The sequence below is a fragment of the Dendrobates tinctorius genome, unplaced genomic scaffold (genome assembly GCF_039654945.1).
Source record: "Dendrobates tinctorius isolate UK_male_01 unplaced genomic scaffold, ASM3965494v1 ptg000016l, whole genome shotgun sequence".
NCBI classification, from domain to species: Eukaryota; Metazoa; Chordata; class Amphibia; order Anura; family Dendrobatidae; genus Dendrobates; species Dendrobates tinctorius.
Genome location: NW_027361684.1, coordinates 80842665 through 80857963, shown reverse-complemented (window position 1 = coordinate 80857963; position 15299 = coordinate 80842665). Strand labels below are relative to the sequence as shown.

Sequence of the window (15299 nt, the reverse complement as noted above, 5' to 3'; positions counted from 1 at the left end):
GAACTGTGTGTGAACAAGGTGTACGGAGCGGAGCCATGTGTGTACGAGGTGTACGGAGCGGAGCCGTGTGTGTACGAGGTGTACGGAGCGGAGCCGTGTGTGTACGAGGTGTACAGAATGGAGCCGCGTGTGTATGGGGTATGCGGAGCGGAGCCGCATGTGTACAAGGTGTACGGAGCGGAGCGATGTGTGTACTTGGTGTATGGAGTGGAGCCGTGTATGTATGAAGTGTACAGAGCCATATATGTACGGGGTGTACAGAGCGAAGCCGCGTGTGTATGGGGTGTACGAAATTGGGTGTGGTCGGGGCGTGGCCTAAAATTTGCTGCGGCGTGCTGTGCGTGCCTCAGCCTTTATCCTTCTTTCCCTTCATCAAAAGTTGGGAGCTATGCTGATGTTTTCTGCCAATCTCCTGGCTTCTTCTGGCACTGGACGTCAGGTGACTGCTACAGCCGATTAGCAGCTAGATACTGATAATAATGTGGTTGCATAAGTGTGAACACTCTCATAGTTGAGGATATGGTTGTGTTCAGATTTAGTAAATCACATTTACACTCATGTTAAAGCGATTATCTGGGTTATGCCTAACTGTGGGGAACCAGCTGTCGATCAGCAAAACGTCGGTAGTCACACCCCGAAGACGGAGGAGAGCGGAAGCGCTGCTCTATTAACGTGAGATCAAAATAAGTAGGAGAGTCAACACCTGAGCTGGGAGAGAACTCTATAGGACAGAACAGACAGGAGTTACGAACTACCTTCCTGTAAATTCTTATCCCAATAGGAAGAAAAAAACCTAAATCCCAGAAACAGTAACTCCATTAAATAGTAGCGATTATTTTCCTGATATTTTCTTAGGCACATTTTACAGTAAACGCCTTGGCCCTGAAAAAGCTTACAATTCAGCAAAAGGATCTCAATATTGAAAGTTATCAGTCAAGGGAAAGGTACAAAAAAATTTCCAAGGCATTATCTATACCATGGAACTGTTAAGATGGTCATCAAGAAGTGGCTTTAATTTGGCACAACAGTGAGAAAAATTGATGAGAAGACGGATAAAATTGGTCCAGGAAGCTGCAAAGATGGTTACAACAACATTAAAGGAGCTATAGGAAATTCTAGCAAGTACTTGTTTTGTACTGCATAAGACAACAATCTCCCATATTCTTCATATGTCTGTCCTTTGGGGTAGGGTGACAAAACGGAAGCCATACTTATATCCAAAATCCAAGTCCTGCTAAGTTTTTCAAAGCCCACATCAAGTCTTCCAAAAGCATGTGAGAAAACATTTTGAGGTCTGATTAGAGACCAGGGTTAAAACTCTTGGCCATAGTTCCAAAAGGTATATTTGGTAAAAAGACAACTCTGCGCATCACCCAAAAAAAAAACAAACATACTCATAGTGTAGCATGGTGGAGGAGTTGGTTTTTTAATTCAATTGTACAACTAATGGGTGAGATTTTAGGTGGAAAAAGTACTGAAATTATTTGCTTTGGTATGAATTTTTAACATAACAAAACCTGACATTTTAACAGCGGTGTTTAGACTTTTTATATCCACTGTAGATACACCAATTTAAAACCTTATTTTTGTATTTTAAAAGTACAAAAGATCTTTGTTATCCAAACATATTATAAAGTTAAGGGGAACCTGTACGTAACATTACCCTTAAGCCCCCTTCACACATAGCGAGATCACTAGCGATATCGCTAAAGCGTCACCGATCTCGCTACATGTGACAATTGCCTCCGATGGCCCACCCGCTGGCTATCGTTGATCGCGCGAGATCGTCCTGGTCCATTTCACGTCGTCGGCTTCCAGCTGGCACCAACGAGCGACTCCATGGACGCGGGAAGAAGTCGTCAGCAAAGCTGCCGTCTGACAGGTAAGTAACGACCGCCGACCTCTGCTGCATCACTGATGAGATCTGCCTGTTTGTCAGCTCACTAGTGACCATTTAGCATCGCTAAATGTAATGGGACCCTAATGCAAGCAGAGATAGTGCAGGATAGAGCAGTGTAAACACTGTGAAAGACAACCATTATAGCATTGCCTTACGCACTGTTGTGCTAAAATTTGCTTTAATTGAATCCAAGATCAGGTTTGCAAGTGCAATGATGAGTGTATATGTTCAATTTCCCTGTATGGCTATACTTTGTCTCTTCATCCTGGTGCCACCTCCTCTTCTAGGTTATAGTACAGAGCAGAGGTGACACTATGCAGCTGAGCCTCTGTCTCCTCTGACAAACAGGAACTGGAGGCTGTGCCATCAGAGAGAAGGGATAAGGAGCCATAGACAGCAATGATGTTAACACGCCCACCAGTGCACATGCAAATTTAATTTGCATAGCAAAAATGCTGAATTTCGGCATAACGATGCAGTGGATGGCACTGTAATGGGTATCTTTTAGAATGTTTTCAAGTCCTCTTTCCGGCACGGGGGAGATCTTATTGACAGGTTTTCTTACAATGTACTGTATACAAAACTGAAAGGTGGTCTTCAACATCTTGGTCATTTTCCAATTTTAACTTTTCATCTGTAGCCGCAGATCATGGGAACATTTTCAGTTGCACACTCAGTGTACTGCTCTGTCCCTTAGCTGTCACCTCATGCAGCCCCGTCCTAAAGGAATTTTAGATGATTATTTGCCCTCAAACACAGAAGATTGGTCAAACTACAACTGGCCGACATTTCAGAGGCAAGACTTATAGTAAGACCAAGTAAATTGTGATGCATTTCCCTAAAGGCTCCGTCTCACATAGCGAGAATGCTAGCGAGATCGCTGAAGCGTCACCGATTTTGTGACGCAACAGCGACCTCACCAACGATCTCGCTACGTGTGATACATAGCGGTGACCAGGCCCCCGCTGCGATGTCGCTGATTGTGCTGGAATGTCCTGGGCCATTTTTTGATCGTTGGCGTCCCGCTAGCCAGCGCGCATCGCTGTGTTTGACACCGACGAGCGACCTTGTTAGCGACTCAGAAATCATGGACGCAGGCGGGAGTCGTCAGAATCGCTGCTGTGTGACAAGGTCCCAGCGACCGCCGAGGTCATTATACGGATCGCTGGATTGCTGCGTCGTTGGTCTGCCTGTTTGACGGACACGTAGCGATCATGTAGCGACGCAACAGTGATCCTTACCAGGTCGTATCATTGTCAGGATCGCTGGTGCGTTGCCTAGTGTAACGGTACCCTTACTCAAGAGAATGAGCGCATAATCACTAGGAGCACACAGACACCAGTATACATCAGCCTTATCAAACGTTAACTTCGATTTGTTTTTTTAACAAAGTTGCCTGAGAAAGTATTATTAGCATCTCAGGGATCACTCCAATCATTCAGACAGGTACGTTTATTTGATCTATTTGATGTATTTCAGCGCAGGGATGTTCATGCTATCCTTTGGCAGAAGTCCAGATTTTGCTAGTTTACCTTAGAAGCTACAAGCTAGCAATTGTACAAAACAATTTTTGAACCATAATGATAAAAGATAGAATAGAGAAGAGATCCATAGTACAAAATGCTTAAATTTATTTAATCGTACATATTAAAATATTTAGAAATAAAAAGAGAATTATTAATAATCAGAGATGCCAAGAATAGGGATACAAAAAAGAGGTGATGAAGGTAAGGTCCTGTACATGCTTCATGTACAACAAGGGTACATGCTCCTGTACCCTTGTTGTCAAACAGGATATAAATGTACAAAGCGATCTCCTGGGTAGTGTGATGTAAAATATACAGCATACCAAACTTTCAATGGTCAAGAGAGACTTGTACATACTCTCAGGGCACAGGGAATGGATAAAAGAGATGGTGCAGTTTCAGAGTAATAACTTGCTGTAGTGTGCAAATAGAATAAAAAACGTAATCAATGAATCCTCTCTGATCCTTTATCATTATGGTTCGACATTGTTTTGTTCATTGTTAGTCTATGGTAGCAAATGGAGGACATTATTACTATAGGAAGCCAATTGGGGAGATCATTACTGCATAGGGGGAATTGGGGAGCATTATTGTTATATGGGTCCAATTGGGGGACAGTTCTCTTCTCTTTCTGTTTCCCATTATCAGTGTGGCACACACAGACACACAATGCAACTTTTCCCCTTTTTATCTGGTTTCAGGTGAGATTTTCATATTGCCCACAGCTGTTACATGCCACAGGTGAGTTTGAACGAGCATCACATACCAGAATCAAAGCTGTTTACCCACAATTTTGGAAAGATGCCAACAATTTTTTCCAGTCCATTTTGCTGGGGTTTTTTGTGAAATTATGTCCAAATTTGCTTTTTGTCTTGTTTTTTTGTGTTGTTCCAATACACATAAAGGAAATAAACATGTGTATAACAAAACATGTGTAATTCCAATTTTCTAGGAGAAATGCTCAATTTTCTGGAACAATGTCAAGAGTGCCAACACTTTCGGCCATGACTGTATACGCATTAATATTGCATGGGGTCACAGAAGGGGGCATTTCTACTGTGAGGGGGGTCACAAAGGAGGACATCACTACTGTAATACTTTTCATCTATTCAGGTATTGTTATGTGGAACAAAAGGGAGGCACTGTTACTGTGCAGGGCACCAAGGCAGAACTATACCACTTTTCTTTTTCATCTGGCACATTGTAGAAGCAGGAGGACAAGTGTGTGGGAAGAAAAAAATTATAAAATTAATCAACGCAGGATTCTACAATCCTAAAATTGACATGGAGGGGAAGTAATTAAGACTGGCATTTCATAAGCCAATTTTATTAAAAAATGAGGCTCATGTTGGGCTCTTTGTGGACCCCAAACAGAATTCCAAGGCAGTAATGAGCTGGGAATGACTTCTGCTATAATTTATGGCGTAAAAAATATTGTGAGGCAGCCCAGCACCTTCTGTTAAGTCCAAGGACTTTTTAGAAAATTGTTGAGAGCTGCATAAAATCTAAAAACAGCTCCATATTTTGCACAACATAGGGGTGCACCAAAATATGTGCCTTTTTCTCCGACAGAAAATTGACGTAAAAAGCTAAAAAAAAAAATCCCCTCGTGGAGGTAAAAGATGAATAATCATTTAAATAAGTTGCTCACATTATGCAGGATCAGGCTTCCTTTCCAATGGTATTAAACATTTCTAAAAAAAAAAAAAAAGTCACTTGTAAATGGTATGTATTCTGCCATTTTTATGTGAGAAAAATGGAAGAAAAAATTCCATCCCCAGAGCACTGCTCGATTTAAAAAAAAAAAATACTGAACTTAAAATATGTCACCAACTAAAATGTTTTGACTAAAATTAAATAATAGATTTTAAAGCAACATCTAGATGAAAAAAGGCCAGGTGTGTTTGTGAATCCAGTCTCACAATGGTTCATTTTTTTAAGCCAAAACTAAAAGTGCAGCCTACATGAAGAAGAAAAACTACTAACATTATAAATGTCCCCTTTATTGCAATGATTGCTGCAGAAAATGCAATGAGAAACTGCAAACCAGAGCCTTATTGCCTGCAAAAATGCAAAACAAAAAGAGGTTTCCACTTTTACAGGTTCTCCTCCCATTCTTCCTCACAGAATGCATAGCGAGCGGCACAAATTTTAATTTTTTTTTTCTTTAGATTTCATGCTCTCATCAATTTTCCACAAAATGGCTGCTGATGGACGAGCGTGTGAACAGACCTGCCCATCCACTTCCTCCAATTGAATAACAATCTTCCTATGTGCAATGTGTCACAATTGGAGAAGGCCGATGGACAGGTCTGGTTCCATGCTCCTCCATCCTTCAGTAGCCATTTTATGCAGTCTATAATATTTCTATATTAGTAAGCGCCACAAGATCATGTTCCCAACACAATTGTTACAAAACAATAAAATGGACAAACCCTTTAAATAGTTTACAAATATACAGTGTACATATAAGAGAATGTGACTGTAAAAAGCTGCCATTTGCAGGCATCACAGCATAAAACGTCACCTTTCACAAAAGCACTGCCGGTGTGGGAGTGTGAGAAGAACAAGAAGGGAATATATTAGAAGAAAACATTGGCCATAGTAACCCGAGAGCACATGCTATGATAGGAGAAATAACGGTTATGACAGAATAATTTTCTACGGGCACGATGGATCTTACGACAGCGCATCCAACTGATAATTGTAGTCAGTGACATCAATAAACATTGTTACATGACAAAAACACGTACCTGTCCTCATTTGTAGACTTGAAAACTGTGCTCCCCCTTCTTTGAGACCTCTTTCTGCGCGACAACCTAGCAAGTGGGAAGAAGTCCCCTGAGTCTCTTCATCTGCCAGGGAAGGACCATGCCCTCTTACGATTTCCAAAGCCCCCATTATTTCCTCCAAACCCTCGGACATTTGAGCCAGTGGGGAGTCTCGAGAAGCAGAGAGAAAGGGAGTGTCCAAAGGGGAGCTTGGAGGTGACAACGAAGACAATGATGAACGTGATGAAAGGGAGGCTAATGACTGAGGGGTATCCATTGACATCTTGTGTTTGCTGAGGTTGCAGAGGCCGGCTGTTTCAGAGTATTGACTGTCTCTGCAGACAGCATCTAATGGAATCATATCAAAGCGCATATGCTGAGAAAACTCCGAGTGAGAATCAGGCTTCTCGTAATGTGGAAGGCCGTAAATATCGGTAAAGCTTATGGAGCTGAGCGAACCTCGACTTGATGCTAGAGATCCTCGACTTGAGGCTAGAGAACCACGACTGCTGCCAGAAGACACGGTAAGGTTGCTCGCGGACAGGCTGAAAGGTCAAACATACAATAAAAATACCCATAAAGTACAATAAACAGAATGTTGTGCAGAGTTAAAGAAGGTAAAAATCTCTAAAAACACAAGAAAAATCCAAGGAGCATTCAGATTACATTTACAGATGTGTCCAAATAAATTACAAGCCTACAGTTAGACAAAAAAAATGCACAAAACTGCCTCACTAGAGTATTGCAAGGGAAACAAATGTTGGAGGTAGGGCCTCATTTACATAACAATTTGATTTATGCAATGATGCATTAAGCGGATGCCATATAGAATTAGTCACCCATAGGAAAGCAATAACTATAATCGTATATTGGATATGTCATGAAAAGTCACAATGATCCAACTGGATCCCATAACAGTCGGATATTAGTCTATGGGTAATGAATGCTACTTTTAGGATCCGTCACAGCCTCGGTTGTCGCATAATTGGCTGATTTTGAGAAGTAGTTCTAGAATATGCATATTAAAATGCTTCCTTAAAAAAAAAAAACACTGCTAGCATGCATAGGTACATGATCGGAATATAATGTATCTGTATAGTACTTGTAATCGGCTCAGTAACACAGCAACTATTTGCTGTGCAAAAATAAAAAAAAGTAGCAATGTGTGATATCAGGAGTCTGGCAATTTACAGTGGGTTGGTACCTACCTTTTAATTTGAGTATGCAGGTAAGAAGTCAGACGAGTAGCTTCTTCAAGATGCTTTAAGAGGCAGTTTCTTTTCTCTTGCAACAGTAACCTTCAAGAATAAGATGAAGTGTTATGTTTCAGGGTATGTGCACACGTATGCAGAAAATTCCTGACAGAAAACCGGACTCCTTCCCAGAAAACGCGCGTTTTTTGCACGTTTTCCGAGCATTTTTTGTGCAAAAAACCGCACGTTTTCGATGTGTTTTTTTCGCGAGTCCCCAGTCTCATAGAAAATAGCTAGAAATGTGGATTTTTCTGCAAAATTAATGAGCATGCTGCGTTTTTTACCGCGATGCGTTTTTTTCACGGAAAAAAAATGCATCAATATGCACAAAAAGTGTAGAATTCATTAAAATGAATGGGATGCTTCTTGTAAGCGTTTTTTTAAGTGTTTTTGCCGGTAAAACCGCTTAAAAAACGCAAAAAAAAATGCTTACATGTGCACAGCCTCAAGCTAAAGAGTAAAAAAGTTTGAAAAATGTTAATATTTTATCATCCATATAATTGCTTATAAAAGTTGGTGCTTTCTATTGAAGCCATACTCAGCTCTATGCACGAGATCAGGCAGGAGCTGTGATCTCTTCTCTCCTGAGCTGTGCACTTCTAAGGGGTCTTTTGAGCAATCGTTGGGAGTCTCATGTACTGATTGAGGTTCTAGCGATGCATTAATGTACTGATGGTGGATCTGGTGAGGCATTCATGTGCTGATGTAGTATTTATTCACTGTCGGTGGTTCTCGTGATGTATTCATGTACTGATTGAGGTTGTGGTGCTGTATTCATGTACACATGGCGATTCTAGTGACCTATTTATTTAATGATTATACTTCTGGTGCTGTATTTATGTTCTATCGATGCTTATGGTGTTCTATTTATTTACTGGTGATGAAAACAACATCAGAACCATCACCACTACTTGAATATATCACGAGAGCCATAAGTAGTATATGAAAACAGAACCAGAACACTAGGAATACGACACAAGAACCACCATCAGTACATGATCTACGGCCCCAGAACGAACATCAAGTTTTCTTGCAATTTGAATTTGTTGCATGACAAACGCAAAACTCATCATAGGTAACCCTTTATCAATAATGGGGTCTGTTTAGTTTCCATTAGGGTATCCACCAAATGCTGGACATCTTAATTGAAACCAATTGGCCATCATTATAGTTAATCTATATTAGTTTTCATAACCTTCCTTGAGCCTGACATATAAATATAGGATGTCTGGGATGAATGACACTATTTGTCCCTGATATTGTGTAAATGGTTCACAATGATTCTATATCTAACTTTGAAAATGCACTCTCTGTTGAGTCTTACCCTAAAATATATCACTTTTTTCTACTTTTGATGGTATTTGGTGAAAAAGGTAACAATACTAGTGGAAGTGGTCTTCAGAGCTTGTTACCTGACCCATCGGGGGTGGGGGGAGGTGCACTAGGGCTCCTTTTACTTTAGTCTCCGACCAATTCCTTTACTTGGGGGATGAGGGTTCATCTGGTAAGGTGAGTGAGGAGGCACCATTGGCTTCATTTGCCTAAGGCAGTAAAATACCTTATCCCGGCCTTGAAATAAACTATATTGGTAAGATAATGTACTGTATGCTACAGAAATTATTTGATAATGGCAAAGCATATTCTAGAGACAGGCCTTTCATACATTTGCACATTATTGCTATGAATGATATGTTACGCATCATCTGTTTCATAGTCTTTCAGTGGTTTGTGCATGGGGTAGCATCGAAACATATATGTGGCGCCCCCAGGAGTAAGGTCGCCACAGTGGCTTTGCCTTCCTCCAGGGAGGGTAATGCCAGGCTTGGGAGCAATGACGGGTCTCTCTCGCAGTCAATCTATGCATGCAACACAGTTCCACTCCAGGCCAGCAGGTGGAACTCTGAACCTGAATTAAGGGGAGGAGTGCTCTCTGAGGGCCAAGAGGAAGGAGTAGTTAGTTAGTCTGCGGAGGGTGAAGTGTGCAGACGTGTGGAAGGAGCGCTGAGATAGAGCTGAGAGGAAGAGCTCATCTCCCGTAAGAGCGCATGAACTGGAGCCTGGTCTCCACGGCTGTATGGACACCGATGGTCCTACAGCAGACACCAGAGGAGTAGAAGGCTGTAAATGCAATACTCCATCTAAGACTTGAGGGCACAACAGCAACACGGATAGTGAGCCGGGACTTAGGAGTGAGGAGTCCCTGGAACAGGCTTCAGTTGTTTGCCGTACAAGTAGAGTTCTTGGGAACATCTGAGAGGAGGAACTTCAGTGTAACTCAGTACTGGAGATCCCTCAAGTAAGCGCAAGGAAGGAGACTGCACAGCCTATCTGCTCAGAGAGAATTCCTGAGTTGCTTCCAGGCTAGCCTGCTCCGGTACCATCTGTAACCAGGACCCTGGACTGTATTTATCAAGTAAAGGTACAGAAATTGCACCCCGCTGTGTCTTGTCTGCTTCCTACCTTTCCAGCACCGCTACATCCCCGTGCCAACCACATCTACACTGCCCTAGGACTACAGCTTCACCTGTGGGGAGCTTTGCTGCACCATACCATCAGTCCCAGCGGATCTGCATGCAGCGTTGGCTTACCACCTTACCACACCTTACCGAGTATCCCACAGCCCTGGGAGGGCGACCCATATATTCCCGGGAATGGATAGATGATGCACTTCTTTCTATGCATGGTGAGAAGGAATTGATGACTGACCCCTCTCTCTGCCCAGAGAGGCACATGAGAGGTCAGCCTAGCAACAGACTGTTTTGGATCTTCCTCGTAGAATACACATGATACATTATGGGATTCGTCTTGTGCTGCCAATCCTGCAGTTTCACATAACACATGTCCAGAAAACAATTTGTTCTCCTAAACCAACAGTTTAACACTCTTCTGCGGAAGATAAATCACTTACTTATTTCAAGCCAGTGTTAGTCTGTTTAGGAAAACATTTCAGTACCAGAATCCTCAGCCTGAGAATGTCAAATTAAAGTTTGTGCTGGAGACAAATATCTAGAAATTGAGGTCTATCTATGGTGCAGCACAACTCACATGCATTCATTAATCTGTACGATACCAGAGAAAAGCCAAGCATGACAACATCATTTTTGGGCATTTTTCAGTCCGTTCCTAATTTTCGCATAAGGTAAGTTGAAGCAGAGACATATAGCAACTGAGCTTCCTGAGAGATTCTGATCATTTAATTTTTAGAAGAAAATTTGATCTTTATACAGTATATCATTGCACAATCTGTTCCCACTATCTTTATGGGCAGCTTTTATAAAGAGTTTTTCTTTAATATGGTGCATAATGGATTGAATGAATCCAAGTAATTGCGCACAGCTACTATTGATTTGTTATAGGGTTGGTCCGGCTTCCAGTAATTTTGGTCTCAAGAATCTGCTAGGAGTTTGTATGTTCTCCCCGTGTTGCGTAGGTTTCCTCTCACATTCCAAAGACATACTGATTGGGATTCTAGCTTGTGAGCTCCAATGGGGACAGTGCCAATAATGTCTGTAAAGTGCTGTGGAATTAATGGCGCTATATAAATGAGTAAAATAAATAAAAAATAAAAATAATAATATGGCTGTACACCGTGCCATTCTTTATTCCGATCCGTCTTCACTTACCCATTATAATTTAAGGAGCTGTTCACTTGTCCATGCTTTTTTGCAGACCATGTGTCTGTAGACATATCTGCTTTTGATCAGAGTCAGAGATCATAATTACCCATACAAATCTATAGGTCCATGACAATCATGGACGGACAGCATTCAGATGGCATCAGGGTTCCATCCATGTGCTTTTCGTGATTTATATTGTAATGGATAGGAGAGACTTTGCAGTTGTTATTTTTTCATATAAGATAATCACTGATAAGTGATATTAAAAATTGACACATGGAGCAAACACTGCTGAAAATCAGACACAAAACATTGATTAAATGAAGGCCGGTTTTTGCATACCCCAAAAAAAAATCACTGGCATCTGAATGAAATCTTTACTGCTATGTCTGTAATACAGCTATGACATAAAAACTCTCATCTGTTGATCACGACTACCGACCTTTCAGTAACTCCTTGGGCAGTAGTAGAGCAGGCCCTCTGAATCTCCTCAGCCAATCGTCTTTTCTCCTGTTCTAATCTTGCCATTTCTTCAGGAGATCGCCTCTGCTGGCTGATGAGCTGTAGGTCTTGAAGCAGAGCTTCCTTCTCCTTGATGAGCTGGAGACGATCCCTGTCCGCTTCAGCCATTCCTGGCCAGGTTTCATTATCCAACAAAGCCAATTGGTGTTGTATGCTGGAAACTCTGATGGACAAATACATAAGTCATTGGCAATACACTGTAAAATGACCAGTAACATTCTTCTACAAATAAGAAAGCCACAAAAGTCTTCATTACAGCTGGTTTGGATGGTAACCCTAGAACTCCAAATGTGGCTTTTCATTCTATTGCTTCCGTAGAAAACCTCCAATGGATGTCCCTAATAAACTATATGTACGCGCGGAGCTTCCCAAGAAGTTTCCTTAGGATAAACGTTGGCTTGGTAAAAGTCTGACCACTGGGACCCGCACTGATCCTGAGAACAAGGGTGCCTGATTCCTGTCTGATAACATATGCATTAATAAAGTAAGGGAGTACATTTTTCCCCTTGTTTTCTCAAATTAAAGTATTACACACATTTTGAAACTATGTTCCCACAATGAGTTTTTGTTGAGTTTTTACACTTTATATTTAAAAAAAATGCAAGTAACCTATTTAACTTACTGGTTTCAGAAATGGTGCAGAAAATCTGCAACACCAAAAACCCACCAAGCTCATTGTGGGAACGTAGCCTCAAAAAAGTTTCCATGAACTAAACTTGTTACTTTATACTTTTTTTTTGGAGATTAAATGAGAATAAGATTTGTTTTTTTTTTTTTTTTATAAAACACGGAGGTTTATGTCGAGACCTTCATTTTGGGTTCTTTATCCTAAATATAACCGTTTTCTTTTGGGATCTAGGCTTGGTCATGGTTTTTCCAATAGACCCTCACTAAAAAAGCGTAATTTTCTGGGTTTTATTGTTGGTCAGAGTCCAAGACAAAAATTTACTCTTTTAGTGACGAGGGAATTTTTTTCTTCTTCCAAAAATTTTTTTGTGTTCGTTTAAACATAAACGTATGAGGGCTTGTTTTTTTTGCGGAACAAGATGTAATTTTAAATGACACCATGCATTTAGGCTGGTTTCACATTTGCGTTTTTTTGCGCTGGAAAAAAACGCATACGTGGGCATGCGTTTTTTCCCCTATATTTAACATGGGTGCGCATACCTGCGCGCTGGTAAGCGCACGTATGCGATTTTCATGCGCTGCGTTTTTTTGGGGTGTGCGTTTGTATTTTCCAGACGCAGCATGTTGCATTTTTTGGCCCTGCAAAAAAGCGCATGCGCACGTATGCGCACGTTTTGCGCTAAAAATGGCCATTATAGCCTATGGATGCGCATACGTGCGCACTGGCATGCTCATGTATGCGTTTTTTTGCACATGCGTTTTTTTTTGTTAACCATGGAATTTAGGGGTTTGGGTTAGAGTTAGGGTTAGTTAAGGGGGTTTAGGGTTAGGGTCAGGGTCAGGGTTAGGGTTAAGTATGGTTTGGTTAAGGGTTTGGGTCAGGGTTAGGGTTAAGTATGGTTTGGTTAAGGGTTAGGGTCAGGGTTAGGGTTAGTTAGGGTTTGGGTTAGGGTTAAGTATGGTTTGGTTAAGGGTTAGGGTCAGGGTTAGGGTCAACGTTAGGGTTAGGGTCAGGGTTAGAGTCAGGGTCAGGGTTAGTTAGGGTTTAGGGTTTGGGTTAGTTAGGGTTTAGGGTTTGGGTTAGGGTTAAGTATGGTTTGGTTAAGGGTTAGGGTCAGGGTTAGGGTTAGGGTTAGGGTCAGGGTTAAGGTCAGGGTTAGGGTTAGTTAGGGTTTAGGTTAGGGTTAAGTATGGTTTGGTTAAGGTTTAGGGTCAGGGTTAGGGTCAGGGTTAGGGTTAAGGGTTAGGGTCAGGGTTAGGGTTAGTAAAGTCATGGTTTGGGTTAGTGTGAGGGGCCACCTAATGTTGGAAAAAAACGCAAACGCGGTAAAAACGCACTAAAAACGCATACAAACGCATAAAAACGCTGCGTTTTTTTCATGCATGCTCATAAAAATGCTTGAAAAAAAACGCAGCAGTTGTATGCTTTTGTATGCGTTTTTTCAATGCGTTTTTTTGCGGGAAAAAACGCGCTGCAAAAAAAAGCAAGTGTGAAACTAGCGTTAGTCATACAATATACAGAAAAATGGGAAACCACATTCAAGCGGGATGAAATAATGATAAAAAAATATAAATTTTGCCATGGGTTTTTGGGTTTTGTTTTAATGGCGTTCATTGTGTGGTACAAATGATCTGGAAACATGATTGCTGAGGTCAGTGTGATTATGGCGATGTTTATCTAATTTTTTTCCTTTCGTTGTTAATGGAAATAGAGGGGGATGGATTTGAATTTTTATTAGGACTTGAAGCTGGGATTACTTTCTCCTATGGAGCAGAGACTGAGGATAATCTTCACAGATTCACTAAAATTGTATCAACGAAGGCCTTGAGCAGTCTGCCATGATAACCCATCGAAGCCCCTCAATCGAGTCACACCTAGCACACACTGCATCTAAAAATTACAGCGGCATCTAAATTATTTTACAGATGAACTCAAGCCGTGGCTGATAAACACAGATACCGGCTCTGTAATATAGCCAACATCTACCTCGTTTGGAGTGGGCTCAGCACCCCATCCCGCTCTACACTTGTGAACCCCTGCCAAAGACTTTTATTTACATCCTAATGCCGGAATAGGTCAAAGACAGATCAGAATATATCTCCTAAAAACGGTACAATGTTAAAATAAGCCATGTATGTTACTAAATCAGGTCTGATCAGCTGCACTGACTTTGTTAAAAAAAAAAAAAAAAAAAAAAGAAAAAAACACTGATGTTGAGGCTCCTCATGGACCCATGTTGGACAATTGTGTAACAGATGGAAACAGCTATGTGCATGGAACCTGTACAGCAGTGCATTTATGCATTATGGTTCCGTAGTATAGAGTCGTCCAGACTTCTTATGTTGTGGGATAGGCTCTATTTGGTGCCACTTGTATATTGCTTCTACAGATAAAATCTCAGTATACAGTGGGGAAAAAAAGTATTTAGTCAGTCAGCAATAGTGCAAGTTCCACCACTTAAAAAGATGAGAGGCGTCTGTAATTTACATCATAGGTAGACCTCAACTATGGGAGACAAACTGAGAAAAAAAAAAAATCCAGAAAATCACATTGTCTGTTTTTTTTTCACTTTATTTGCATATTATGGTGGAAAATAAGTATTTGGTCAGAAACAAAATTTTATCTCAATACTTTGTGATATATCCTTTGTTGGCAATGACAGAGGTCAAACGTTTTCTGTAAGTCTTCACAAGGTTGCCACACACTGTTGTTGGTATGTTGGCCCATTCCTCCATGCAGATCTCCTCTAGAGCAGTGATGTTTTTGGCTTTTCGCTTGGCAACACGGACTTTCAACTCCCTCCAAAGGTTTTCTATAGGGTTGAGATCTGGAGACTGGCTAGGCCACTCCAGGACCTTGAAATGCTTCTTACGAAGCCACTCCTTCGTTGCCCTGGCGGTGTGCTTTGGATCATTGTCATGTTGAAAGACCCAGCCACGTTTCATCTTCAATGCCCTTGCTGATGGAAGGAGGTTTGCACTCAAAATCTCACGATACATGGCCCCATTCATTCTTTCATGTACCCGGATCAGTCGTCCTGGCCCCTTTGCAGAGAAACAGCCCCAAAGCATGATGTTTCCAC

General features: G+C 41.3%; 1 protein-coding gene across 4 annotated transcripts in view; it reads right to left on the bottom strand.

The window, feature by feature from the left end:
- WWC3 (WWC family member 3) overlaps positions 1 to 15299 on the bottom strand; it is a 272451-nt gene that overhangs the window by 30358 nt on the left and 226794 nt on the right. For all 4 annotated transcript variants that reach the window (XM_073565989.1, XM_073565991.1, XM_073565992.1 and 1 more), the window contains exons 9-11: positions 11510 to 11752; positions 7406 to 7495; positions 6180 to 6742 (exon numbers count right to left, since the gene is read on the bottom strand). In XM_073565989.1, the coding sequence (XP_073422090.1) occupies positions 6180 to 6742; positions 7406 to 7495; positions 11510 to 11752 (896 nt within the window). The remainder of the gene's footprint in view (positions 1 to 6179; positions 6743 to 7405; positions 7496 to 11509; positions 11753 to 15299) is intronic.